Source organism: Trematomus bernacchii, unplaced genomic scaffold (assembly GCF_902827165.1).
Source record: "Trematomus bernacchii unplaced genomic scaffold, fTreBer1.1, whole genome shotgun sequence".
Lineage (NCBI taxonomy): Eukaryota > Metazoa > Chordata > Actinopteri > Perciformes > Nototheniidae > Trematomus > Trematomus bernacchii.
The window spans coordinates 5,337,543-5,361,858 of NW_022987685.1; the positions used below are offsets into that span (position 1 = coordinate 5,337,543).

Here is a 24,316-nt window from a genome sequence, read left to right on the forward strand (position 1 = left end):
TGCTACACCTACAACTGCAGCCCCTACTACTGTTGCAACAACAACAGCAGCACCTACAACTACTGCTGCTCCGACAACGGTGCAACCTACAACTACTGCTACACCTACAACTGCAGCCCCTACTACTGTTGCAACAACAGCAGCAGCACCTACAACTACTGCTGCTCCAACAATGGTGCAACCTACAACTACTGCTTCACCTAAATCTGCAGCCCCTACTACTGTTGCAACAACAACAGCAGCACCTACAACTACTGCTGCTCCTACAACTGCAGCCCCTACTACTGTTGCAACAACAACAGCACCTACAACTACTGCTGCTCCGACAACGGTGCAGCCTACAACTACTGCTACACCTACAACTGCAGCCCCTAATACTGTTGCAACAACAACAGCAGCACCTACAACTACTGCTGCTCCGACAACGGTGCAACCTACAACTACTGCTACACCTACAACTGCAGCCCCTACTACTGTTGCAACAACAGCAGCACCTAAAACTACTGCTGCTCCGACAACGGTGTAACCTACAACTACTGCTTCACCTACAACTGCAGCCCCTACTACTATTGCAACAACAACAGCACCTACAACTACTGCTGCTCCGACAACGGTGCAACCTACAACTACTGCTACACCTACAACTGCAGCCCCTACTACTGTTGCAACAACAGCAGCAGCACCTACAACTACTGCTGCTCCGACAACGGTGCAACCTACAACTACTGCTACACCTACAACTGCAGCCCCTACTACTGTTGCAACAACAGCAGCAGCACCTACAACTACTGCTGCTCCAACAATGGTGCAACCTACAACTACTGCTTCACCTAAATCTGCAGCCCCTACTACTGTTGCAACAACAACAGCAGCACCTACAACTATTGCTGCTCCTACAACTGCAGCCCCTACTACTGCTGCACCTACGACAACAGCACCTACTACTGTTGCAACAACAACAGCAGCGCCTACAACTACTGCTGCACCTACAACTGCAGCCCCTACTACTGTTGCAACAACAACAGCAGCACCTACAACTGTTGCAACAACAACAGCAGCACCTACAACTACTGCTGCACCTACAACTGCAGCCCCTACTACTGTTGCAACAACAACAGCAGCACCTACAACTGTTGCAACAACAACAGCAGCACCTACAACTACTGCTGCTCCTACAACAGCAGCCCCTACTACTGTTGCAACAACAACAGCATCACCTACAACTGTTGCAACAACAACAGCAGCAGCACCTACAACTACTGCTGCACCTACAACTGCAGCCCCTACTACTGTTGCAACAACAACAGCAGCACCTACAACTACTGCTGCTCCAACAACACTGCAACCTACAACTACTGCTGCACCTACGACAGCAGCACCTACTACTGTTGCAACAACAACAGCATCACCTACAACTACTGCTACACCTACAACTGCAGCCCCTACTACTGTTGCAACAACAACAGCAGCACCTACAACTACTGCTGCTCTGACAACAGTGCAACCTAAAACTACTGCTACACCTACAACTGCAGCCCCTACAACTGTTGCAACAACAACAGCAGCACCGACAACTGTTGCAACAACAACAGCAGCACCTACAACTACTGCTGCTCCTACAACAGCAGCCCCTACTACTGTTGCAACAACAACAGCATCACCTACAACTGTTGCAACAACAACAGCAGCACCTACAACTACTGCTGCACCTACAACTGCAGCCCCTACTACTGTTGCAACAACAACAGCAGCACCTACAACTACTGCTGCTCCAACAACACTGCAACCTACAACTACTGCTGCACCTACGACAGCAGCACCTACTACTGTTGCAACAACAACAGCATCACCTACAACTACTGCTACACCTACAACTGCAGCCCCTACTACTGTTGCAACAACAACAGCAGCACCTACAACTACTGCTGCTCTGACAACAGTGCAACCTAAAACTACTGCTACACCTACAACTGCAGCCCCTACAACTGTTGCAACAACAACAGCAGCACCGACAACTGTTGCTGCTACAACTGCAGCACCTACAACTGACTCACCTACAACCGGCGCTCAAACTACTGCCAAACCTACAACAGCTGCACCAACAACTGCAGCTCCTACCCCTATGGCTCCTACAACATTAGCACCTACGACTGGAGCCCCTACAACAGCTGCACCCACAACTGAAGCACAAACAACTGCGGATCCTACGACGGCCGTACCTATAACCGAGGCTCCTACGACTGCAGCACCTACCACTGTTGCTGCTAAAACTGCAGCACCTACAACTGCTTCACCTACAACCGGCGCTCAAACGACAGCCAAACCTACAACAGCTGCACCAACAACTGCAGCTCCTACAACATTAACACCTACGACTGGAGCCCCTACAACAGCTGCACCCACAACTGAAGCACAGACAACTGCAACTCCTACGACTGCAGCACCTACCACTGTTGGTCCAACAAATGCAGCAATTATAACAGCAGCAGCTACAACTGCCTCACCTACAACAAGCAATCCAACCGCTCCTACAACTGCGGCTCCTACGACGGCCGCACCTACAACCGAGGCTCCTACGACTGCAGCACCTACCACTGTTGCTGCTACCAGTGCAGCACCTACAACTGCCTCACCTACAACCGGCGCTCAAACGACAGCAAAACCTACAACAGCTGCACCAACAACTGCAGCTCCTACTACTATGGCTCCTACAACATTAGCGCCTACGACTGGAGCCCCTACAACAGCTGCACCGACAACTGTTGCTGCTACAACTGCAGCACCTACGACAGCAGCACCTACAACTGCCTCACCTACAACCGGTGCTCAAACTACTGCCAAACCTACAACAGCTGCACCAACAACTGCAGCTACTGCCACTATGGTCCCTACAACATTAGTACCTACGACTGGAGCCCCTTCAACAGCTACACCCACAACTGAAGCACAAACAACTGCAACTCCTACGACTGCAGCAACGACAACAGAAGCCCCTACCACTATCGCTCCTACAACTACAGCCCCTACAACATTTGCACCAACAACCGAGGTTCCTACGACTGCAGCATCAACAACTGCCTCACCTACAACCGGCGCTCAAACGACAGCCAAACCTACAACAGCTGCATCAACAACTGCAGCTCCTACAACATTAGCACCTACGACTGGAGCCCCTACAACTGCAGCACCTACAACTGCCTCACCTACAACCGGCGCTCAATCTACTGCCAAACCTACAACAGCTGCACCGACAACTGTTGCTGCTACAACTGCAGCACCTACAACTGCGTCACCTACAACCGGCGCTCAAACTACTGCCAAACCTACAACAGCTGCACCAACAACTGCAGCTCCTACCACTATGGCTCCTACAACATTAGCACCTACGACTGGAGCCCCTACAACAGCTGCACCCACAACTGAAGCACAGACAACTGCAACTCCTACGACTGCAGCACCTACCACTGTTGGTCCAACAAATGCAGCAATTATAACAGCAGCAGCTACAAACTGCCTCACCTACAACAAGCAATCCAACGACGACCGCACCTACAACTGCAGCTCCTACGACTGCCACACCTACCACAGTCGCTCCTACAACTGCGGCTCCTACGACGGCCGTACCTACAACCGAGGCCCCTACGACTGCAGCACCTACCACTGTTGCTGCTACAAGTGCAGCACCTACAACTGCCTCACCTACAACCGGCGCTCAAACGACAGCAAAACCTACAACAGCTGCACCAACAACTGCAGCTCCTACTAATATGGCTCCTACAACATTAGCGCCTACGACTGGAGCCCCTACAACAGCTGCACCGACAACTGTTGCTGCTACAACTGCAGCACCTACAACTGCCTCACCTACAACCGGCGTTCAAACGACTGCCAAACCTACAACTGCTGCACCTACAACAGCATCAACCACAACAGCAGCCCCTACCACTATTGCTCCTACAACTACAGCCCCTGCCACTGTTGCTTCTACAACTGCAGCACCTACAACAGCAGCACCTACAACGGCCTCACCTACAACCGGCGCTCAAACGACAGCCAAACCTACAACAGCTGCAACCACAACAGCAACTCCTACCACTATTGCTCCTACAACTACAGCCCCTACAACACTTGCACCAACAACCGAGGCTCCTACGACTGCAGCACCTGCCACTGTTGGTCCAACAACTGCAGCACTTACAACAGAAGCAGCTACAACTATCTCACCTACAACAAGCAATCCAACGACGGCCACACCTACAACCGAGGCTCCTACGACTGCATCACCTACCACTGTAGCAGCTACAACTGCCTCACCTACAACAAGCAATCCATCAACGACCGCACCTAAAACAGCAGCACCCACAAGTGCTGCACCAACTACCCCGCTTGCAACCACTGATGCACCCACATCAGCAGCCCCTTCGAGTGTTGCGAAAAACCCTGCTACTCTGACGAGTGCAGCACCTACAACTGGCACTTCCATGACATCAGCAACAACAAGAGCTGCACTTTCAACTGCAGCATCTACGACAGCAGACCCTAACACTGTCACGCCAACTACACCTGTTGCAACAAACACTGTGGGATCAGAAACGGCTTATATTCTCTCAGCAGAACTGATAGGACCGACTTATTCACCTGCCCTCAGTAACTCCAACAGCGATGAATATAAAGCACTTAAAGGAACAATACAAAAAGCGGTAAGAGCATTTTCAAAATATGCATTTGCCATTGATTGATTATAGCGGTGTGAAAAAAGCATTTTACAGAATGTTTTTGCAACTGTCATATCTGTTTAGAAAGAATGTTCTTAAACAATAATCAAGGTCTTTGAATGTTGCTTTCTTTTGCAGTGTAACGAGAAATACAGCCTCAAATTCCCAACTACGTTTTCCGACTGCCGTTTGAAAAGCTTCAGGTAAGAAGATTTTCCTAGAGTGCTTCTCTGATTGAACTCTAAATGCAAGAATTCAGTCTTAAATTGTGTATCTCTAATCCTAATCGTGTCATAAGAACAAATTAAACAAGGCAACAGAATCATCTCAAGTCATAATATAATACTTGTCCCCTTCCCTTCTATTTTACAGTGCCTTAAATACACCACAAGGGTCTGAAACTCAAGCAACTGTGGGGGTTGTGTTCCATGGGACTACTGCCATTGTAGATCTCCCACAGAATGATATTGTTGCTCAAACCTTAGTAGAAGCTCTGAGTAATTCCAACAATATTCCTAACCTGAGCATTAATCCTGCTTCAGTCATAGTATTGGGTAAGTAAACACAAGAAAATATTGTACCATCATCATTTGAAATACATTTGGAATAGAATGTGCCGCTCAAGTTCAGTTCATAAATAAGTCAGCAACTGAACTCAACTGAAACATATGTATTTGTTTCACAGCAAGTCCAGTTCCAGATCCGATTACAACTGCTCCACCTACAACCACACCATCCAAAGCAACAACAACACCTGCAGCCCCTGAACCCACTTATATTCTCTCAGCAGAATTTAAAGAAGTGGCTTTTTCATCTGCCCTCACTGACTCCAACAGCGATGAATACAAAGCACTTGAAACAGCAGCTCGAAATGCGGTGAGAGCATTTTCAAAATAAACATCTGTTATTGATTGCAGAATCAATGTGAAAAAGATGATTGAACAGAATGTGTTTGCCCAAAGAATACATTTGTTTAAATAAAAAGATATATTCAGTTGACCTGGTGTAATTTCAATTGTTAAAAAATGTGCTTGAAATGTACTTATGGTCTTTGAATGTTGTTTTCTTTTCACAGTGTAACAATGAATACAGAAGCATGTTTCCAAACACGTTTTCCCACTGCATTTTGAAAAACTTCAGGTAAATGAAAAATCAAAGTGTGCGTCTCTGATTGAATTCTATATGAAGGGTTGAGAACTTAACATTGGTAACTTCCAATCGTGATGGAATCATAAGTTATAACCACCTATTTAAAAAAGAAACAGGATCATCTCATGTCATAGTATAACACTTCTTCCTCTCTTTTCTATGATATAGTGCCTTAAATCCACCAAAAGACAACGAAACTCAAGCAACTGTGGGGATTGTGTTCCAAGGGACTACTGCCATTGCAGATCTCCCACAGAATTATGTTGTTGCTCAAACCTTAGTAGAAGCTCTGAATAATTCCACCAATAGTCCTAATCTGAGCATTAACCCTGCTTCAGTCAAAGTATTAGGTAAGTTAACACATCACAATGAATCGTCCTTTCTGATCAGTGAATTCAACATTTGGTTAGTACTAACATATCCTTTTAAATATGTATTTGTTTCACAGCAAGTCCAGTTCCAGATCAGATTACAACTGCTCCACCTACAACCACACCATCCACAGCAACAACAACACCTGCAGCCCCTGAACCCACTTATATTCTCTCAGCAGAATTTAAAGAAGTGGCTTTTTCACCTGCCCTCACTGACTCCAACAGCGATGAATACAAAGCACTTGAAACGACAGCTCGAAATGCGGTGAGAGCATTTTCAAAATAAACATCTGTTATTGATTGCAGAAGCAATGTGAAAAAGATGATTGAACAGAATGTGTTTGCCCAAAGAATACCTTTGTTTAAATAAAAAGATAAATTCAGTTGACCTGGTGTTATTTCATTTAGGGAAAAGTGCGCTTGAAATGTACTTATGGTCTTTGAATGTTGCTTTCTTTTCACAGTGTAACAATGAATACAGAAGCATGTTTCCAGACACGTTTTCCCACTGCATTTTGAAAAACTTCAGGTAAATGAAAAATCAAAGTGTGGTTCTCTGATTGAATTCTATATGAAGGGTTGAGAACTTAACATTGGTAACTTCCAATCGAGATGGGATCATTACCACCTATTTAAAAAAGAAACAGGATCATCTAATATTATAATATAACACTTCTTCCTCTCTTTTCTATGATACAGTGCCTTAAATCCACCAAAAGACAACGAAACTCAAGCAACTGTGGGGGTTGTGTTCCATGGGACTACTACCATTGCAGAGCTCCCACAGAATGATGTTGTTGCTCAAACTTTAGTAGAAGCTCTGAATAATTCCACCAATAGTCCGAACCTGAGCATTAATCCTGCTTCAGTCAAAGTATTAGGTAAGTAAACATAACAAATTATTTTACCATCATCATTTTGTAATACATTTGGAATAGAATGTGCCGCTCAAGCTCAGTTCATAAATAAGTCAGCAACTGAACTCATACTGAAAACCTCAACAATATTCAGTGTTGTACAGTCCTATCCATGCATGACGAGCTCTTCTCCAAACTATCTTATATTCAGTAAGAAAGCTTTTTAATTGAATAATCTCTTATTTACTGATATATATCGTTACTCATCATTCACTAAATAAGATAATAGAATGTTTGCAAAGGCTACTTTTTGAAATCCTTTTATTATGGTTCTTATTGGTCTGTGAAACTGTAACCAAAGTACATTTTACATCATACAAGGATAAATATATCCTTTGAGTGTTTGCACTAAAATGTATTCACATATTGTTAATATATTTGTTTTACAGCAAGTCCAGTGCCAGATATAATTACAACTGATGCACCAGCAACCACACCAGTTGCAGCAGCAACAAACACAGCAGCTCCGGATCATAGTTATGTTCTAGACATAGAATTGATAGGAGAACCTTTTTCCCCTGCCCTCACTAACACCAACAGCAAGGAATACAAAGCACTTGAAAAAAGAATTTTAAATGCGGTGAGTGCATTTTCAAATCGCACAAATGTAAATGAATTGGTTTGAACGTGAATGAACAATCGGATGGAAAGTTTAAGATGTCAATGAAAGCTAATCATGGCCTTTTAATGTTGCATATCTTCATAATTGCCTTTTAGAAAACTGTGCTTGAAAGCTAATCCTTCAATGTTGTTTCTTTTTGCAGTGTGGTGAAATATACAGAAAAACATATCCCGAAACATTTTCCCACTGCCTTTTGAAAGAATTCCGGTAAATAAATATTTGTGATTTGAGTTCTTCTCTGACTATTTATTTATTTAGTCTCTAACATGTGTATCTTCTAATATTGGTAGTTAATCATACATATCAAAAGACAATATTATAATCTCATATTACTTTCCTCATTGTGTTTCTGATACAGTGCCTCAAATGTAACACGAGTTACTGAAACTCGGGCGACTTTTGCAGCTCTGTTCCATGGGAATACTTCTTATGCAGATCTCCCAATGAATTCTGCTGTTATTAAAGAATTCGTACAAGCTGTCAATAATTCCGACAATGCCTTCAACTTGAGCATAAATCCCAACTCAGTCATGATATTAAGTAAGTATCCACAACACAATATTTAGTCATTTTCAGATCGTAAAACATATAGAAAACATGAGGTTCTTATGCTCTGTTTATAAATAAATCACCTAAATGATTCTACTTTGAAACTAAATTAAGGTAAAGATTATTGAAGACAACATCCAAGCATGATAATCAATTCGCTTAACTACCTTGTATTTAAAAATAATAATGGAATTGTTATTAACTGCACTGTTATTTCAAATCAGCTACTTCAAAATTAGATGATATGACTCTGCTAAACCAATTTTTGTTTTACAGACAGTCCAGTTGAAGATCCGATTACAACTGATGCACCAGCAACCACACCAGCTGTAGCAGCAACAAACACAGCAGCCCCGGATCATAATTATGTTCTAGACATACAATTGATAGGAGAACCTTTTTCCCCTGCCCTCACTAACACCAACAGCAAGGAATACAAAGCACTTGAAAAAAGAATTTTAAATGCGGTGAGTGCATTTTCAAATCGCACAAATGTAAATGAATTGGTTTGAACGTGAATGAACAATCGGATGGAAAGTTTAAGATGTCAATGAAAGCTAATCATGGCCTTTTAATGTTGCATATCTTCATAATTGCCTTTTAGAAAACTGGGCTTGAAAGCTAATCCTTCAATGTTGTTTCTTTTTGCAGTGTGGTAACATATACAGAAAAACATATCCCAAAACATTTTCCCACTGCCTTTTGAAAGAATTCCGGTAAATAAATATTTGTGATTTGAGTTCTTCTCTGACTATTTATTAATATAGAGTTCAACATGTGTATCTTCTAATATTGGTAGTTAATCATACATATCAAAATACAATATTATAATCTCATATTACTTTCCTCATTGTGTTTCTGATACAGTGCCTCAAATGTAACACGAGTTACTGAAACTCGGGCGACTTTTGAAGCTGTGTTCCATGGGAATACTTCTTATGCAGATCTCCCAATGAATTCTGCTGTTATTAAAGACTTCGTACTAGCTGTCAATAATTCCAACAATGCCTTCAACTTGAGCATAAATCCCACCTCAGTCATGATATTAGGTAAGTATCCACAACACAATATTTAGTCATTTTCAGATCTTAAAAAATATAGAAAACATTAGGTTCTTATGCTCTGTTTATAAATAAATCACCTAAATGATTCTACTTTGAAACTAAATTAAGGTAAAGATTATTGAAGACAACATCCAAGCATGATAATCAATTCGCTTAACTACCTTGTATTTAAAAATAATAATGGAATTGTTATTAACTGCACTGTTTTTTCAAATCAGCTACTTCAAAATTAGATGATATGACTCTGCTAAACCAATTTTTGTTTTACAGACAGTCCAGTTGAAGATCCGATTACAACTGATGCACCAGCAACCACACCAGCTGTAGCAGCAACAAACACAGCAGCCCCGGATCATAATTATGTTCTAGACATACAATCGATAGGAGAAGCTTTTTCCCCTGCCCTCACTAACACCAACAGCAAGGAATACAAAGCACTTGAAAAAAGAATTTTAAATGCGGTGAGTGCATTTTCAAATCACACAAATGTAAATGAATTGGTTTGAACGTGAATGAACAATCGGATGGAAAGTTTAAGATGTCAATGAAAGCTAATCATGGCCTTTTAATGTTGCATATCTTCATAATTGCCTTTTAGAAAACTGTGCTTGAAAGCTAATCCTTCAATGTTGTTTCTTTTTGCAGTGTGGTAACATATACAGAACAAAATATCCCAAAACCTTTTCCCACTGCCTTTTGAAAGCATTCCGGTAAATAAATATTTGTGATTTGAGTTCTTCTCTGACTATTTATTAATATAGAGTTCAACATGTGTATCTTCTAATATTGGTAGTTAATCATACATATCAAAAGACAATATTATAATCTCATATTACTTTCCTCATTTTGTTTCTGATACAGTGCCTCAAATGTAACACGAGCTACTGAAACTCGGGCAACTTTCATAGCTGTGTTCCATGGGAATACTTCTTATGCAGATCTCCCAATGAATTCTGCTGTTATTAAAGAATTCGTACAAGCTGTCAGTAATTCCAACAATGCCTACAACTTGAGCATAAATCCCACCTCAGTCAAGATATTAGGTAAGTATCCACAACACAATATTTAGTCATTGTGAGATCGCAAAAAAAATATAGAAAACATGAGGTTCTTATGCTCTGTTTATAAATAAATCACCTAAATGATTCTACTTTGAAACTAAATGAAGGTACAGATTATTGAAGACAACATACAAGCATGATAATCAATTATCTTAACTACCTTGTATTTAAAACCAAAATAATAATATTAAAGGAATTGTTATTAACTGCACTGGTTTTTCAAATTAGCTAGTTCAAAACTAGATTATATGACTCTGCTAAACCGATTTTTGTTTTACAGACAGTCCAGTGACAGATCCAACTACAGCTCCCACACCTAGACCTGTTGCACCTAACACTGTTGCAGCTGCGATTACTACTACTACTGCTGCACCCATAACTAAAGCACTCGTTATAAAAAGGGTGATATTCAGTTCCCTTCTCACCGACTTTACAAGTGACTTGCTGAATCCATCATCTACAGCTTATATAAATCGGGCAGCGAAGATTAAAGAACAGGTACGTCTCACTCTAAGAATGATCTCTGAATATTGAATAAGGACAGCTCAAGTACACACTGTCACACTCAAAGAATACAATAAATAAAAACTCACAAAACAGTCAATTTATAATATATTTTCGTACTTACATTTCCAGAATGAATTGTTGACAGAGATGTATATGACGACAAATAAATGCTCTCATATGTTCACAGTTCAATGTTAATGTAAATGTCGAGAGTAAAGTAAAAAGTTGTATACCTTTGTATTTTCCTCTGTTTACAAACGGTTTCCTGTTTCTGCAGCTTACACCTGTTTTTAAAAGGGAATTCCCTTCATTCAAGTTCTTGGAAGTGAAATCATTCAGGTACATTTTTTTATGACAGTTAATGAATACTTAATGAATAGTGGCCTAAATCTGATATTTCAAACATTAACGATTTTTTCTTCTGCAGTAATGGATCGATCGTCAACAACATGGACCTCAGCTTTTCAAGCACATCTGTTCCTAATAACGATCAGATAGCGCAGGTCTTAATGAGCGCAGCTGCAAGCATCATCGGCTTCGACATTGAAGGCAGCTTCCTCAACCTGAATGGCATTTGTAAGTCAAACTGAGTTAATCAACAGTGCAGTCAAAAGATGCACACTTGTTTAACTAAAGTTTGTTTCATTCTTCTCCTTTCAGATTCAAGTGGAGTGAGCCATTACATCAGTCCGATCACTGCATCCTTCCTTGTACTGTTGTCATGGCTACTGTCCAGCCAATGGCCGTAGTGCCACTCATTTGAGAAATGACTCCGGTGTCTTACATGATTTACAGATTTGGGTAACACATGCAATGCAATTAATGTTAATCCCCCATTAAAATAGCACAATAATAATAATAATAGGCATAACAATATAACATTGGGATGTAAGGCAATAATTGCACTAATAATAATTAATCTTGCTCCAGTAAGCACTTTCCTTTAGCATCATTTTTCTTAGTGAAGGTTATTTAAATGCTATATGTTTTAGTTTTGGAAGTAACAAATGCAGCTCCTTGTGGGCTACACTTTCCAACTCAGAACAAATGCATACTGTTTTATAATCATATTCTTTGTATGTCATAGCAATGCACTGTTAATTTTCTTATTTATACACACTATTTATTTATATAATCATGCACACTGTATTCTGTTAGATTTCCTGTTTGCTAAATTATTTCTGTCTGAAACTAACAATGACCAGAATACAAACTCTTCTAAGAAATGCATGTGTCTCTCTTTTTCTTTTTGTAATTGTTGGTGTGTAAATCAATAATCAGGCAGGTTTAATGTAAGGCAAGGCAAGTTTATTTATATAGCACCTTTCAACACAAGGCAATTCAAAGTGCTTTACAAAAAGGAAAGACATTAAGAAAATGGCATTTAAAAACAGTCATTAAAAAGCAAAGATAATAAAATAAACATTAAAAGAAAAAATACATGAATAAAAGTTACAGTGCAGTTTAAGATATGAATAGTTCAATTCAAAGTAGCGGCAAAAAGAAAAGTCTTCAGCCTGGATTTAAAAGTAGTCAGAGTTGCAGCGGACCTGCAGATTTCTGGGAGTTTGTTCCAGATATTTGGAGCATAATAACTGAACGCTGCTTCTCCATGTTTAGTTCTGACTCTGGGGACAGAAAGCTGACCAGTCCCTGAAGACCTGAGAGATCTGTATGGTTCATAATGTAGCAGTAGATCAGAAATGTATTTTGGGCCCAAACCATTCAATGCTTTATAAACCAGCAGCAGTATTTTGAAATCAATTATTTGACATACAGGAAGCCAGTGTAAAGACTAGAGAACAGGAGTGATGTGATCCACTTTCTTAGTGTTAGTGAGGACTCGAGCAGCAGCGTTCTGAATCAGCTGCAGCTTTCTAATAGATTTTTTAGTGAGACCTGTGAAGACACCATTACAGTAGTCGAGTCTACTGAAGATAAAAGCATGGACAAGTTTTTCCAAATCCTGCTGTGACATTAGTCTTTTAATCCTAGATATATTCTTAAGGTGATAGTAGGCTGATTTAGTAATTGCTTGAATGTGACTGTTTGATGTGGGCTGGCATGATCCTTCCTGCAGCCATAAAAAAGACAACAAAGAAAATCTTAGAAAATAATAGTAATGATGATAATAACAATACTATTAGTATAACTATTCATAAAGTACTTATACAATTACAAAGTGCTTCTCACAATAAAAATAAAGAACATTACAATAACAACAATAAGAAATAAAAAACTAAGCATTAGAGAAGTTAAGAGAGAAGGAAATGATTAAATGGTGAAATGTTGTAAACAGTCCAACTTATAAATATGCTTTAGTAAATCTAATAGATTGAGGGATAAATTGCTGACATTCTGAGAGGCTGACTACAACAGTTAGGCTCAATGTCTCTTGATGAAGAAATATAAAGAAGCAGTTCCAATAGATGCTGTTGTAATAATCAAGTTGGTATGATATGATAGGTTCAGATTTCTACCTTTTTGTGTTGGAGCATTTGGTTTATTGATTGCTGACAGCATGAAGAATTTCTACAAATATAAGAAAAACGTTTTGAACGTTACAAATCCCAGTTTTATTAAAATCACTAGCAATAAAGGATTTATTAAAACAGAGATAAAGCTTGAACTGTAAAACAACTTACCACTATTTACCTCTGTCAGGGATCTGATTAGAAGGGTTGACTATTAGGACAGCAAAGAGGTGGAGGAGGTCCATGTCACGTACAACCATTGGTAGATATAACACCTGAAAGAAAGATTAAGGAAATAAGACAAGACAGGAGGAAATATATCCTATTAGCTAAAAGACAATATCATATCAAGCTTTAACTGTTTTACTCTTTTCAATTTACTGTTGCAAATAAAAATAAATAGGCTAAATTCACACTCAAAAACACAAATAACTGGTTGCCAAAGTGCTGTACCTCGTAGAACACATTCCACACACAGCAGCCAAGACTTGATTCCGGCAGGGCCCTTCGCTGCAAATCCTCTCCTCTTTCGCCACTGTTTCTTGTCGATCTCTACTGCCTCAGTCCGATAAAACAGAAATGCCCCAAAATAATCATCTTTAAAAGTAAAAAAAAACGTTTACTCAACGTATATGTCTGACCCAACTAATGTATGTTTCGCATCTCCTCAACAATGTTCTGTATGGTTGAAGCAGGTAGTAAAAACTGTCCCTGCATTTCAGGTAGAATAAACAGACGTTTCTAAGAAAAAGGTCACTGAAATGTTCTGACATATCCATATCATCTTCTTCTGTGCCTACCTCGTGCCCTTGTTGGCTTAAGTCATCTGATTCAGCTGGAATAGATGCTGACTGAGAAGAAGCAGCAGCTTCTCTGTATAAGTCACTGACTGTGCTCCCTGCAAAGTGTCTTGACTCGTTTGAGATGAGCGAGACCAACGCAGTCCTGCGCAATTGCGACTGCTGTCTTGCTAGTGCGTTGCATGATGGTTACTAATTTTGTCCGACTTGCTCTGGAGCATGGATATATAATAAGAACTGGATACAGCTTGGAAGGTGGGGCCTCGTTCATTCCTATGAGAGTTGCTCATTGGCGCATGAAGACAAAATGGCCCAAATTTTGAGAGAGCGAAACGTCACGAAAGTATTCATATAATCCGTTCTTATTGTGCATCCATGGGCAAAGGTAAAACTCATGTAGTACTCAACACGTCACATGAACGTGCCGGGCGGCGCGGTCCCGTGGGTTAGATGCGCATTCATAATGCAGAGGAAAATAACTCTCAGAATAACGTTATTAGCACATTTTACAACTTGAGGACCGAATGTTTTTAATAAGGGCTATACAAATGTTCATACTGGGTAGTTTATTTTTGTTTAAAAAAAAATAATCCAACGATTTACAGACGTCTCTTTCCCAATGTTAGACAATGGGAAAAAGTCTTTCCGGGCCCAGCGACTGATACGGAAGTGTAGTACCACCGTTTGGCCACAACGAATATTTTCCTCAGAGTCCGGCACACTTCCTGGGGGCTTGCTCTGGAGGCTCGACTGCATGAGACGTTGAAATATCGCGGGACAAAGACGCCGGCAGCCTTGAGAGCGAGGCAGAGCAGTTTCTCTCCATGAGCTGCAGAAGCGAAATGCTTGATGGGAAACGACTCGCTGGTATATCGAGCTGAGCGCTCATTGGTGGTTTTTACCCCGTGCTGGTGATGAAACTCTCCAATTGGCTCCGCAAAAGTTTGTTGTTGTTTTGTGTCAGTTTTACGTCGCCACTTCCATTCACATTTTTCATCATTGTTCCACAATGTTTATCATCATGAAATTAATATCTATATATTTTATACTATACTTGCACTGCTTACCGTTTTCATACTTTATATAACTTAGCATATTCATACACACCGTCAATACTGTTCATGGCTACTGTGTATATCTAGTGTATTCTATTCATACCCCTCACTGTTTATTCATCATTCAATTAATTCTATATTTTATTCTGTAGATTGTGTACATTACTTTTCACTTTACTGCTTTATGCACTCCTGGTTAGAAGCTAAACTGCATTTCGTTGTCTCAGTACCTGTAATCTGTGCAATAACAATAAAGTTGAATCTAATCTTGAGCAGGAACAAATGTATGTACTTAGTACATATCTGACATTAACGATTAAACACATTTGTGCATTCTTTGTCAAGGTTGAGCGAAGCAGGCAGGACCCAAACGCAGATTTAACAGAAAATACCTTTATTTAAAGGCTACAAGAAAAATACAGAGCTCTTCCCCGTGAACACAGTAAAAAACAAACAAGGATCTCACAAAGACCAACAGGAAAAACGAACCTAAATGCACACAGGACTAATCAAAGAAACAAGAGACAGGTGAGGAGGGAGGAGAAAACACAGGGGCACAAGGTGAACACAATCAGGAAATCAGGTAGGAGGGAACAGGTAGGAGGGAACACACAGACAGGAAACCAAAGACAGATCTAGACAAGACAAAACACAACACAACACAAACAGATCGTAACATTACCCCCCCCCCCCTCAAGGGACGGATCCCAGACGTCCCTAAAAACAAAAAGGCGTCGAAAGGCGAAACAGGTGTCGGCTGGACCCCCAACGGAACAGAACATGGGGTTGGCAGGACCCCCGGCAGAACAGTAGTCGGCGGGACCCCCAACAGGACAGGACACAGAGTTGGTAGGCCCCTCAGCGGAACCCCCAACGAAACAGGACAAGGAGTTGGCAGGACCCCCAGCGAGACAGGTGACGGCGGGTCCCCCAACGGAACAGGACATGGGGTTGGCAGGACCCTCAGCGGAACCCCCAACGAAACAGGACAAGGAGTTGGCAGGACCCCCGGCGAGACAGGTGACGGCGGGACCCCCAACGGAACAGGACACAGAGTTAGCAGGACCCCCAGCAGAACCCCCAACGGACCAGGACATTGGGTTGGCAGGACCCCCGGCAGAACAGTAGTCGGCGGGATCCCCAACGGGACAGGACATAGAGTTGGCAGGACCCCCGGCGAGACAGGTGACGGCGGGACCCCCAACGGAACAGGACACAGAGTTGGGACTTGAGAAGGGACTAGAGAAGGGAAATGAGAAGGGATTTGAGAAGGGACTTGAGAGGGGACTTAAGAGGGGACTTGAGAAGGGACTAGAGAAGGGACTTGAGAAGAGACTAGAGAAGGGACTTGAGAAGGGACTAGAGCAGGGACTTGAGAGGGGACTTGAGAGGGGACTTGAGAGGGGACTTGAGAAGGGACTAGAGAAGGGACTTGAGAAGAGACTAGAGAAGGGACTTGAGTAGGGACTGGAGAAGGGACTTGAGATGGGACTAGAGAGGGGACTTGAGAAGGGACTTGAGAAGGGACTAGAGAAGGGACTTGAGTAGGGACTTGAGAAGGGAATTGAGTAGGGACTTGAGTAGGGACTAGAGGAGGGACTAGAGGAGGGACCATGGCTGCTGGGGCCGGAACCAGGGCCTGCACCATGTCTTCTGGGGCTGGGACCATGGCTGCTGGGGCCGGGACCATGGCTGCTGGGGCCGGAACCAGGGCCTGAACCATGGCTGCTGGGGCCGGGACCATTGCTGCTGGGGCCGGTACTGGAGCCGGAACCAAGGCTTCTGGGGCTGGGACCATGGCTGCTGGGGCACGGGCTGGAATCCTGGCCTTGCGTTTCCTTCCATGCTGCCTTGAAGCCTTGTGGAGGCTCAGAGGTCCTCCAAAGGCCAGACGACACCCAGCGAAAGGGTCCTTGAAAGGAGCCTTGTTGGGAACTGTGGCCGGCAGGGGGCTAGCATGCCAGGGGCTAGCAGGCCGGGAAACAGGTTTGACCTCAAAGCTTCCAAAAAAGTCCTCCACCCACTCGGGTAGTAACTCCCTTAACCAGGGCCTTGAGGTTACTTATTGGCGTGCCGTAGAGATAATAGACTACCTCTCTTCACTACTGGAGGCATATCGACAGTCATTCTTCAAGCACATTAAATTGTACGTCACCTCGTACAGGCTGTCTGCTGGGTCCATTTTTGGTGAGATCCTTCTGTCAAGGTTGAGCGAAGCAGGCAGGACCCAAACGCAGATTTAACAGAAAATACCTTTATTTAAAGGCTACAAGAAAAATACAGAGCTCTTCCCTGTGAACACAGTCAAAAACAAACAAGGATCTCACAAAGACCAACAGGAAAAACGAACCTAAATGCACACAGGACTAATCAAAGAAACAAGAGACAGGTGAGGCGGGAGGAGAAAACACAGGGGCACAAGGTGAACACAATCAGGAAATCAGGTTGGAGGGAAGAGGTAGGAGGGAACACACAGACAGGAAACCAAAGACAGATCTAGACAAGACAAAACACAACAAAGACAGATCGTGACATTCTTTATAAATGCAAACCGAGTCAAGCCGACTCCGAGAGGAGAGACACCTCTGAAGATCAGAAGAGAGAAACTTGCTCTGTCATACTGGGTCAGGCTACAAGGAAGTGGAGAGGAAAATATCACAAACAGAATACTACAGGATTGCTGGGAATATACAAGTTCTAGGGGCGTGGGTTAGGCTGGACAAGTAAGGAGAGAACGAGGGCATATGGAGTGAAGACCATAAACTTTGCCAAAGCAAGCCCATTTAGCAGTGTTCCCCATGGCTTTTCCCAGAAGCTAATATAGATGTGAGTATCATAGAAAGGAAAAAATAGTGGCAAATAAATGAAGTGAGAATTAAAAGGAGTATGTACCTGAACGAAAAGTATTGCAATTACCTCAACATTTATACAGATGGATCTAAGAAGCAAGAATGGGTGGGGATAGGCATGTACTGTAGGAATGTTGCATGGGTTAGGGTTGAATGGCTTGTAATAGTTCAACTATTTTAGTTGGTGCTTGAGCTCTCTGATAAATAACCAGTATCGCCGGAGTTAAGAACTTAGCAGGGATTTATTCTCTGTAAACATCATCTTTGCTTCAATTTGTAAAGCTCCTGACAATAAACATACCGTGATACCCTTTGCCACCTAAATGTCAAAACATCACAAGAGAGACAAATTAATTTCTTTAAAAATGTTTTATTCCCGTCATTGTAAAGTTATTTCAGACAGAAATTGTGCAATGAACAGGACATCTAACAAAATACAGCTGTGCAAGATTGTATAAATAAATAGTTTTTATAAATAAGAACATGTCATGATAAAACAGTATGCATTAGTTCAGTGTTAGGATGTGCAGCCCACAGGGAGCTATTTGTTTTCCTTTATAATTAAAAAATACATTATTAAAAACCATCACTAAGAAAGATAGTTCTAAAGGAAAGTGCTTAGTGAACATAATTTACATCTACATCCCAAGTTATACTGTTATGCTTAGTATTCAAGCTGTACAATAATTAATACACCAGAGTAGTTTTTCAGTGATGGAAATCAGCACTACTGCCATTGTTGGCTTGACAGTAGCCATGACAACATTGCTAGGCAGGATGCGGTCATGAGACTGATGTTATGGCTTACTCCACTTGAAGCTGAAAATAAGGATAAGAACAAACATTACAATTGTGCACCTTTTGACTGCACTGTTGATAAAGTAGCACTAAGCATGACTTACTTAGGCCATTCACGGAGATGGAGCTCCCCTCAATGTCAAAGCCGGTGATGCTTGCAGCTGCGCTTATTAAAACGCTTGCAATCAGAAAATCATCTGAATTAGTAGGTGTGCTCGAAAAGTAAACATCCATGGTGTTGACGATCAATCCATCACTGCCAAAGTAAGAACAAAAATGTCTTTGAAAAATCTGATTTAGGCCACTTTTCCAAAATTGTGACTGGACATGTCTTAACAAATTACCTGAATGACACCACTTCCAAGGACTTAAATGAAGAAGGGAATGCACTCTGGAAAACAGGTGTAAGCTGCAGAAACAGGAAACAGGTTGTTTACAGAAGAAACACATAATAAATGTAAGACGTAAGTGTAAGTGTTTGAATGTGTGCTTGAGCTCTGCATATTCATATACAGTAGGTATACATATACAGTAGGCTCATTTAAGAATGAGACGTACCTCTTCTTTAATCGTTGCAGCTCGATTTTTATAAGCTGTAGATGATGGATTCAGCAAGTCACTTGTAAAGTTCTTTAGAAGAGACCTGAATACCACCCTTTTTATAATGAGTGCTCCAGTAGTAGTTGCAGCTGCAACAGTGTTAGGTGCAGCAGGTCTAGGTGTGGGAGCTGTAGTTGGATCTGCCACTGGACTTGCTGTAAAAACAAATATATAGATCATATTTATTCGGTAAAAGTATTGGTTCCTATACCATCCATTGCCTTTTGCTTGTTTGATGAAAAAAACAATTGAAAAAATAATTAAAAGCTTTCAAAAAGTTGGTTTTGTAGACTTTCTGGTTATAAACTAGGTAAGTTAAAAAGAAAGAAATAATGCAATTCATTAAAAATATCTTTTGTTTATTGTCTCTATTTGCTTTTTGTAACATAATAACTGATAAAGCAAAATATTATGTTGTGGATACTTACCTAATATTGTGACTGAGGCGGAATGTATGCTCAGATTGAAGCCATTGTCGGGATTGTTTACAGCTTGTACGAAGTTTTTAACAACAACAGAATTCATTGGGAGGTCTGCTTGAGAAGTATTCCCATGGAACACAACTGCCATCGTCACTTGAGTATCGGAAATTCGTGGATTTACGGCACTGCATCATTAAACCAAATGGGAAAAGTTAAATCAGATCATTCTGTTGCCTAGTATGCTTAACTATCACAATTAGAAGACATATATTCTACGATCAAAATCCTGCATATAAAGTGCAAGTTTAACGTTTTAGAAATTTTTCTTTACCTGAATCCTTTCAAAGTGCAGTGGGAAAATGTTTTGGGATATTTTGTTCTATATGTTTTATCACACTGCAAAAAGAACAAACATTGAAAGGACTTGATTAGCTTTCAAGCACAGTTATTATCTTAAAATATTGGCTTAAACATTCTGTATGATCATGCAATCACAATTACTGAGACATTTATCAACATGTGTGTGAATTTATATTGCTCTCACCGCATTTAGAACTTTTCCTTCAAGTGCTTTGTATTCAGGGCTGCTGGTGTTAGTGAGGGCAGGTGAAAAAGCTGGTTCTGTCAATCTTGCTGAGAGAAAATATGTAGGTGCAGAGGCTACTGTGTTTGTTGCAGCAGGTGTTGTTGGTGCAGTTGTTATCTTATCTGGAACTGGACTTGCTGTGAAAGAAATATTTAAAGAATATGTAAATATGTTTTGGTACCAATACCTAATCCTTGTATATTGTCAAACTGACACAGACCATTATAGTGAAATATTGAGTTGTGTTTACTTACCTAATACTCTGACTGAAGCAGGATTAATGCTCAGGTTAGGACTATTGGTGGAATTATTCAGAGCTTCTACTAAGGTTTGAGCAACAACATCATTCTGTGGGAGATCTGCAATGGCAGTAGTCCCATGGAACACAATCCCCACAGTTGCTTGAGTTTTGTTGTCTTTTGGTGGATTTAAGGATCTGTATCATAGAAAAGAGAGGAAGAAGTGTTATATTATGATATTAGATGATCCTGTTTCTTTGTTAAATAGGTGGTTATGATTTCATTAACATAGGAAGATACCAATTTTAAGGTCAGAATCCTTTATGTAGAAATCAATCAGAGAAGCACTCTTTGATTTTTCATTTACCTGAAGTTTTTCAAAATGCAGTGGGAAAACGTGTTTGGAAACATGCTTCTGTATTTCTTCTTACACTGCAAAAATAAAACAACATTAAAGACCATAAGTACATTTCAAGCACATTTTTCCCTAAATGAAATTTGACCAGGTCAACTGAATATATCTTTTTATTTAAAAAAAGTGATTCTTTGGTCAAACACATTCTGTTCAATCATCTTTTTCACATTCCTTCTGCAATCAATAACAGATGTAGGTAACACTTTATTTTGATAGTCCATAGTTAACACTCTATAAGTCATCAGTTGATATTCAACAGACATTCAACAACACTGTTTCAACAGACAAGTAACATGCATTCAACTAACTGCCAGTAGAATATAAGGTACATCTCAAGGTTGATTTATAGATTGTACAAAAAGTGTCTGTTGACTGTCAACATGTTTTTTGCAACAGGTTATTAACCGATATTCAACGTTACTATCTGTAGATTCTGTCAACATCTTCAAAATTGACAATCAACTACTCAAAATCTATCTGTCAGTTGAAAGTCAACAGGGTCATGTCGACTATCTGTTGATAATCTGTTGAGAGTCAAGATGTCAACTAAAGATTACATTAACCATTAGTTGATGATCAACAGATAAGTAACTTTAGAGTTTAGTTGACTATTACATTAAGCATTAATTGATGATCAACAGATAAGTAACTTCAGAGTTTAGTTGACTATTACATTAAGCATTAGTTGATGATCAACAGATAAGTAACTTTAGAGTTTAGTTGACTATTACATTAAGCATTAGTTGATGATCAACAGATAAGTAACTTTAGAGTTTAGTTGACTATTACATTAACCATTAGTTGATGATCAACAGATAAGTAACTTTAGAGTTTAGTTGACTATCTGTTGATTGTCAACTAATCTAGAGTTGACTATCAGTATACTTTTAGTAGGTTCTCCACTAAGCGTTTGTAGGCATGTGTTAGGACTATCCAATTAAAGTGAAAAACAGTTGAGAACAGTAGAAAGTCTATAACCTATCAACAGAACACATACAGTCATCCACTAATTATATGCAACAGACATGGGAATAAAGCGAAATCTTTTGCACAACTGATCACAAACACTGGATAACTGAAGTCAATACCAGGCTATAAAGCACAGTAGAACAAACATTATACACAGCATATCAGAGAAAGAAAGCTATTTTATTTTAATAATACACTACAAGTAAAAACACTGAACAGTTGTGAACCACATTCAATCCTACTAAAATCCTACATCTAAACGTAATTATTAACAGGTCGCAAAAATAGAATGCAAAAATAGAATGCAAAAATAGAATACAAAAAGGCTTAACAGTTTGCCTAAAACTGCAGGGCATGGTAGTTTTTCTCACTTTGGGATTGACCATACACAGCATATCAGAGAAAGAAAGCTTTTTTGTTTTAAGAATATACTACAAGTAAAAAAAACTGAACAGTTGTGAAATGGTAAAAAATAAAGTTTGAAACACATTATCTACCAGCTGGTAGTCATACCAGGCAAACGAAAAAAAATCACTGCACTGCAGATTTGTACAGTTTAATAACTATAAATACAATTTTATTTTGCTGTGTTCAGGACGTTTATGGGCATCAGCAAAGAGCCTTTGGGCCCAATGTGTGGGTCTAACCCCCAGCCAATTACCAGGGTGTAAAGCTCGATCAGTTAACAACACTAATTAGGCTACAGAAAGGTCCTAAACTTATCTGTGGTTACCATTCCCTATGTCCTTGATAAGTCTTCCAAGTACACCATGTTTATAGGTTCTTGCTAACCAGTAGGTCCACTCTATGAAGGAGAGCTGTTTTTTCAAGGTTTTCTCAGAACGATTCCCCCGCATAGGCCAAACTTCCCTCTTGTATGTCTGCCATGCTCTCTCAATATTTTGTGTATGTAGTCCTGTTTGTGGATCAACATAATTCTGGCTGTGGTTGACCCTGACATGCCTGTAGCCCTCCTGGGAAAGACTGGCATATGCTCTCCACTCATCACTCACAACAAGACTTTGAGGCTTGACATGCTTCTTGATGATGGGAACAAGGGTCTCCTTGTTTCTTCTCTTTACAAGGCGAAGAATGGGACGTCTGCTTGCAGCTTTGATCTCGAGTATACCAAACACCCACGATCTCTTTCTTCTCCAGGTGTTACCAAAGCGTCCTCTTCCATACTACCAAAAAACAGTATAAAAAAGTTTTTAAAAAAACAGTGTGAATATTATTACAAAATAATCTCTTGACTTTATGTTTAATCAATCTATTGTTAGTCAGGTGTAATTACCTTTTCATCTAAATCTGTTTTAAATTCCTTTTAACACAGTAAACATGCTTACAAAATGATTTGCTGGAAATGGATAATCTTCTCAAGGTCTAACCCGAAGGTTATCTTTTTTCTCCTCGACAGTTCATGAATTTGTGCTTTTATTTGTGTCACTATGACCACATTAGGAACCAGAAAATCTTGACTGAAATTGATTGAAAACAATTACCAAATCTTGTAGTCTTGACTCTGGCTTTGTGTGAATATTTAATTATTTATTCATTATGTATGTAATGTTTGAGTTAGGAACACCTGTTCCTGTTTTATTTGACTAATATATAAGATAAATACAGAAGCCTAATGCATTCACTTGAGGAAAAAAAGGTTATTCACGAGAACCTTTCCTGAAACAGAAAACGTTTATTTCTCACGTGTATGCATTACGCTTCCGTAAATAAACCCTCTTTAGGTTAAACAAATACAATAAAATGAGTATATCACATTTCACATAATCACATTTTTCATCAACGTTTTTTATTAACTGATTGACAGCTTTGGGGAGAGTGATATTCATTTCTGCCATTTCTTTTGTATATCCTATCTATGACTCTCCCCTCCCACCCACTCTCTATATCTATCCTAAATTATGATTCACATAATGATGTAAGCTCTTTCAGGTTATAGAAAATGTAACACATTTAGTCAGGTGTATTGCACATTTAAATTATATTACCTTGCGTTTGTGGCAGAATTTGCTCTCATCAATGTGGACAAGGACATTAACTCCACCGACTTTCTGCTTCTTTTTCTTTTGGTGCTTTCCCAGGCTTTTTACACAGATTCTTCTGAGTTTCTTTGACATCATGGAAAGTGTTGCT

At 40.3% G+C, this 24,316-nt stretch overlaps 2 protein-coding genes and 2 long non-coding RNA genes across 4 annotated transcripts in view; 1 reads left to right on the forward strand and 3 right to left on the reverse strand.

The window, feature by feature from the left end:
- The first annotated feature begins 10,336 nt into the window (after window positions 1-10,336).
- LOC117487837 lies at window positions 10,337-12,121 on the forward strand. Its single transcript, XM_034136555.1, has 5 exons — window positions 10,337-10,433; window positions 10,732-10,949; window positions 11,236-11,297; window positions 11,386-11,534; window positions 11,619-12,121. The coding sequence occupies exons 1-5, from the start codon at window positions 10,337-10,339 to the stop codon at window positions 11,705-11,707; spliced, it is 615 nt and encodes a 204-aa protein (XP_033992446.1). The 3' UTR covers window positions 11,708-12,121.
- Window positions 12,122-18,489: 6,368 nt separating this feature from the next.
- Window positions 18,490-19,126, reverse strand: LOC117487884. Its single transcript, XR_004556448.1, has 2 exons — window positions 19,039-19,126; window positions 18,490-18,955 (listed from the first exon to the last, which is right to left on the reverse strand). It is a non-coding gene; the product is annotated as an uncharacterized LOC117487884 (long non-coding RNA).
- Window positions 19,127-19,278: 152 nt separating this feature from the next.
- Window positions 19,279-19,986, reverse strand: LOC117487883. The gene is made up of 3 exons (XR_004556447.1): window positions 19,963-19,986; window positions 19,493-19,689; window positions 19,279-19,343 (listed from the first exon to the last, which is right to left on the reverse strand). It is a non-coding gene; the product is annotated as an uncharacterized LOC117487883 (long non-coding RNA).
- A 4-nt stretch (window positions 19,987-19,990) lies between these two features.
- Window positions 19,991-24,316, reverse strand: part of LOC117487838 (mucin-2-like) — a gene marked incomplete at both ends in the record, with an annotated part of 29,133 nt that continues 24,807 nt past the window's right edge. The window contains 5 exons of the mRNA XM_034136556.1: window positions 19,991-20,141; window positions 20,288-20,352; window positions 20,501-20,679; window positions 20,797-20,978; window positions 21,149-21,213. Coding sequence (XP_033992447.1) covers window positions 19,991-20,141; window positions 20,288-20,352; window positions 20,501-20,679; window positions 20,797-20,978; window positions 21,149-21,213 — 642 coding nt within the window. The remainder of the gene's footprint in view (window positions 20,142-20,287; window positions 20,353-20,500; window positions 20,680-20,796; window positions 20,979-21,148; window positions 21,214-24,316) is intronic.

Excerpts from the sequence above, each read along its gene's own strand:
- LOC117487837 (XM_034136555.1), top strand. The coding sequence starts at position 10,337 with ATGAATTCTGCTGTTATTAAAGAATTCGTACAAGCTGTCAGTAATTCC. Across the intron at positions 10,950-11,235 it reads CAGCGAAGATTAAAGAACAG|CTTACACCTGTTTTTAAAAG; the intron begins GTACGTCTCACT and ends CTGTTTCTGCAG. Across the intron at positions 11,535-11,618 it reads CCTCAACCTGAATGGCATTT|ATTCAAGTGGAGTGAGCCAT; the intron begins GTAAGTCAAACT and ends TTCTCCTTTCAG.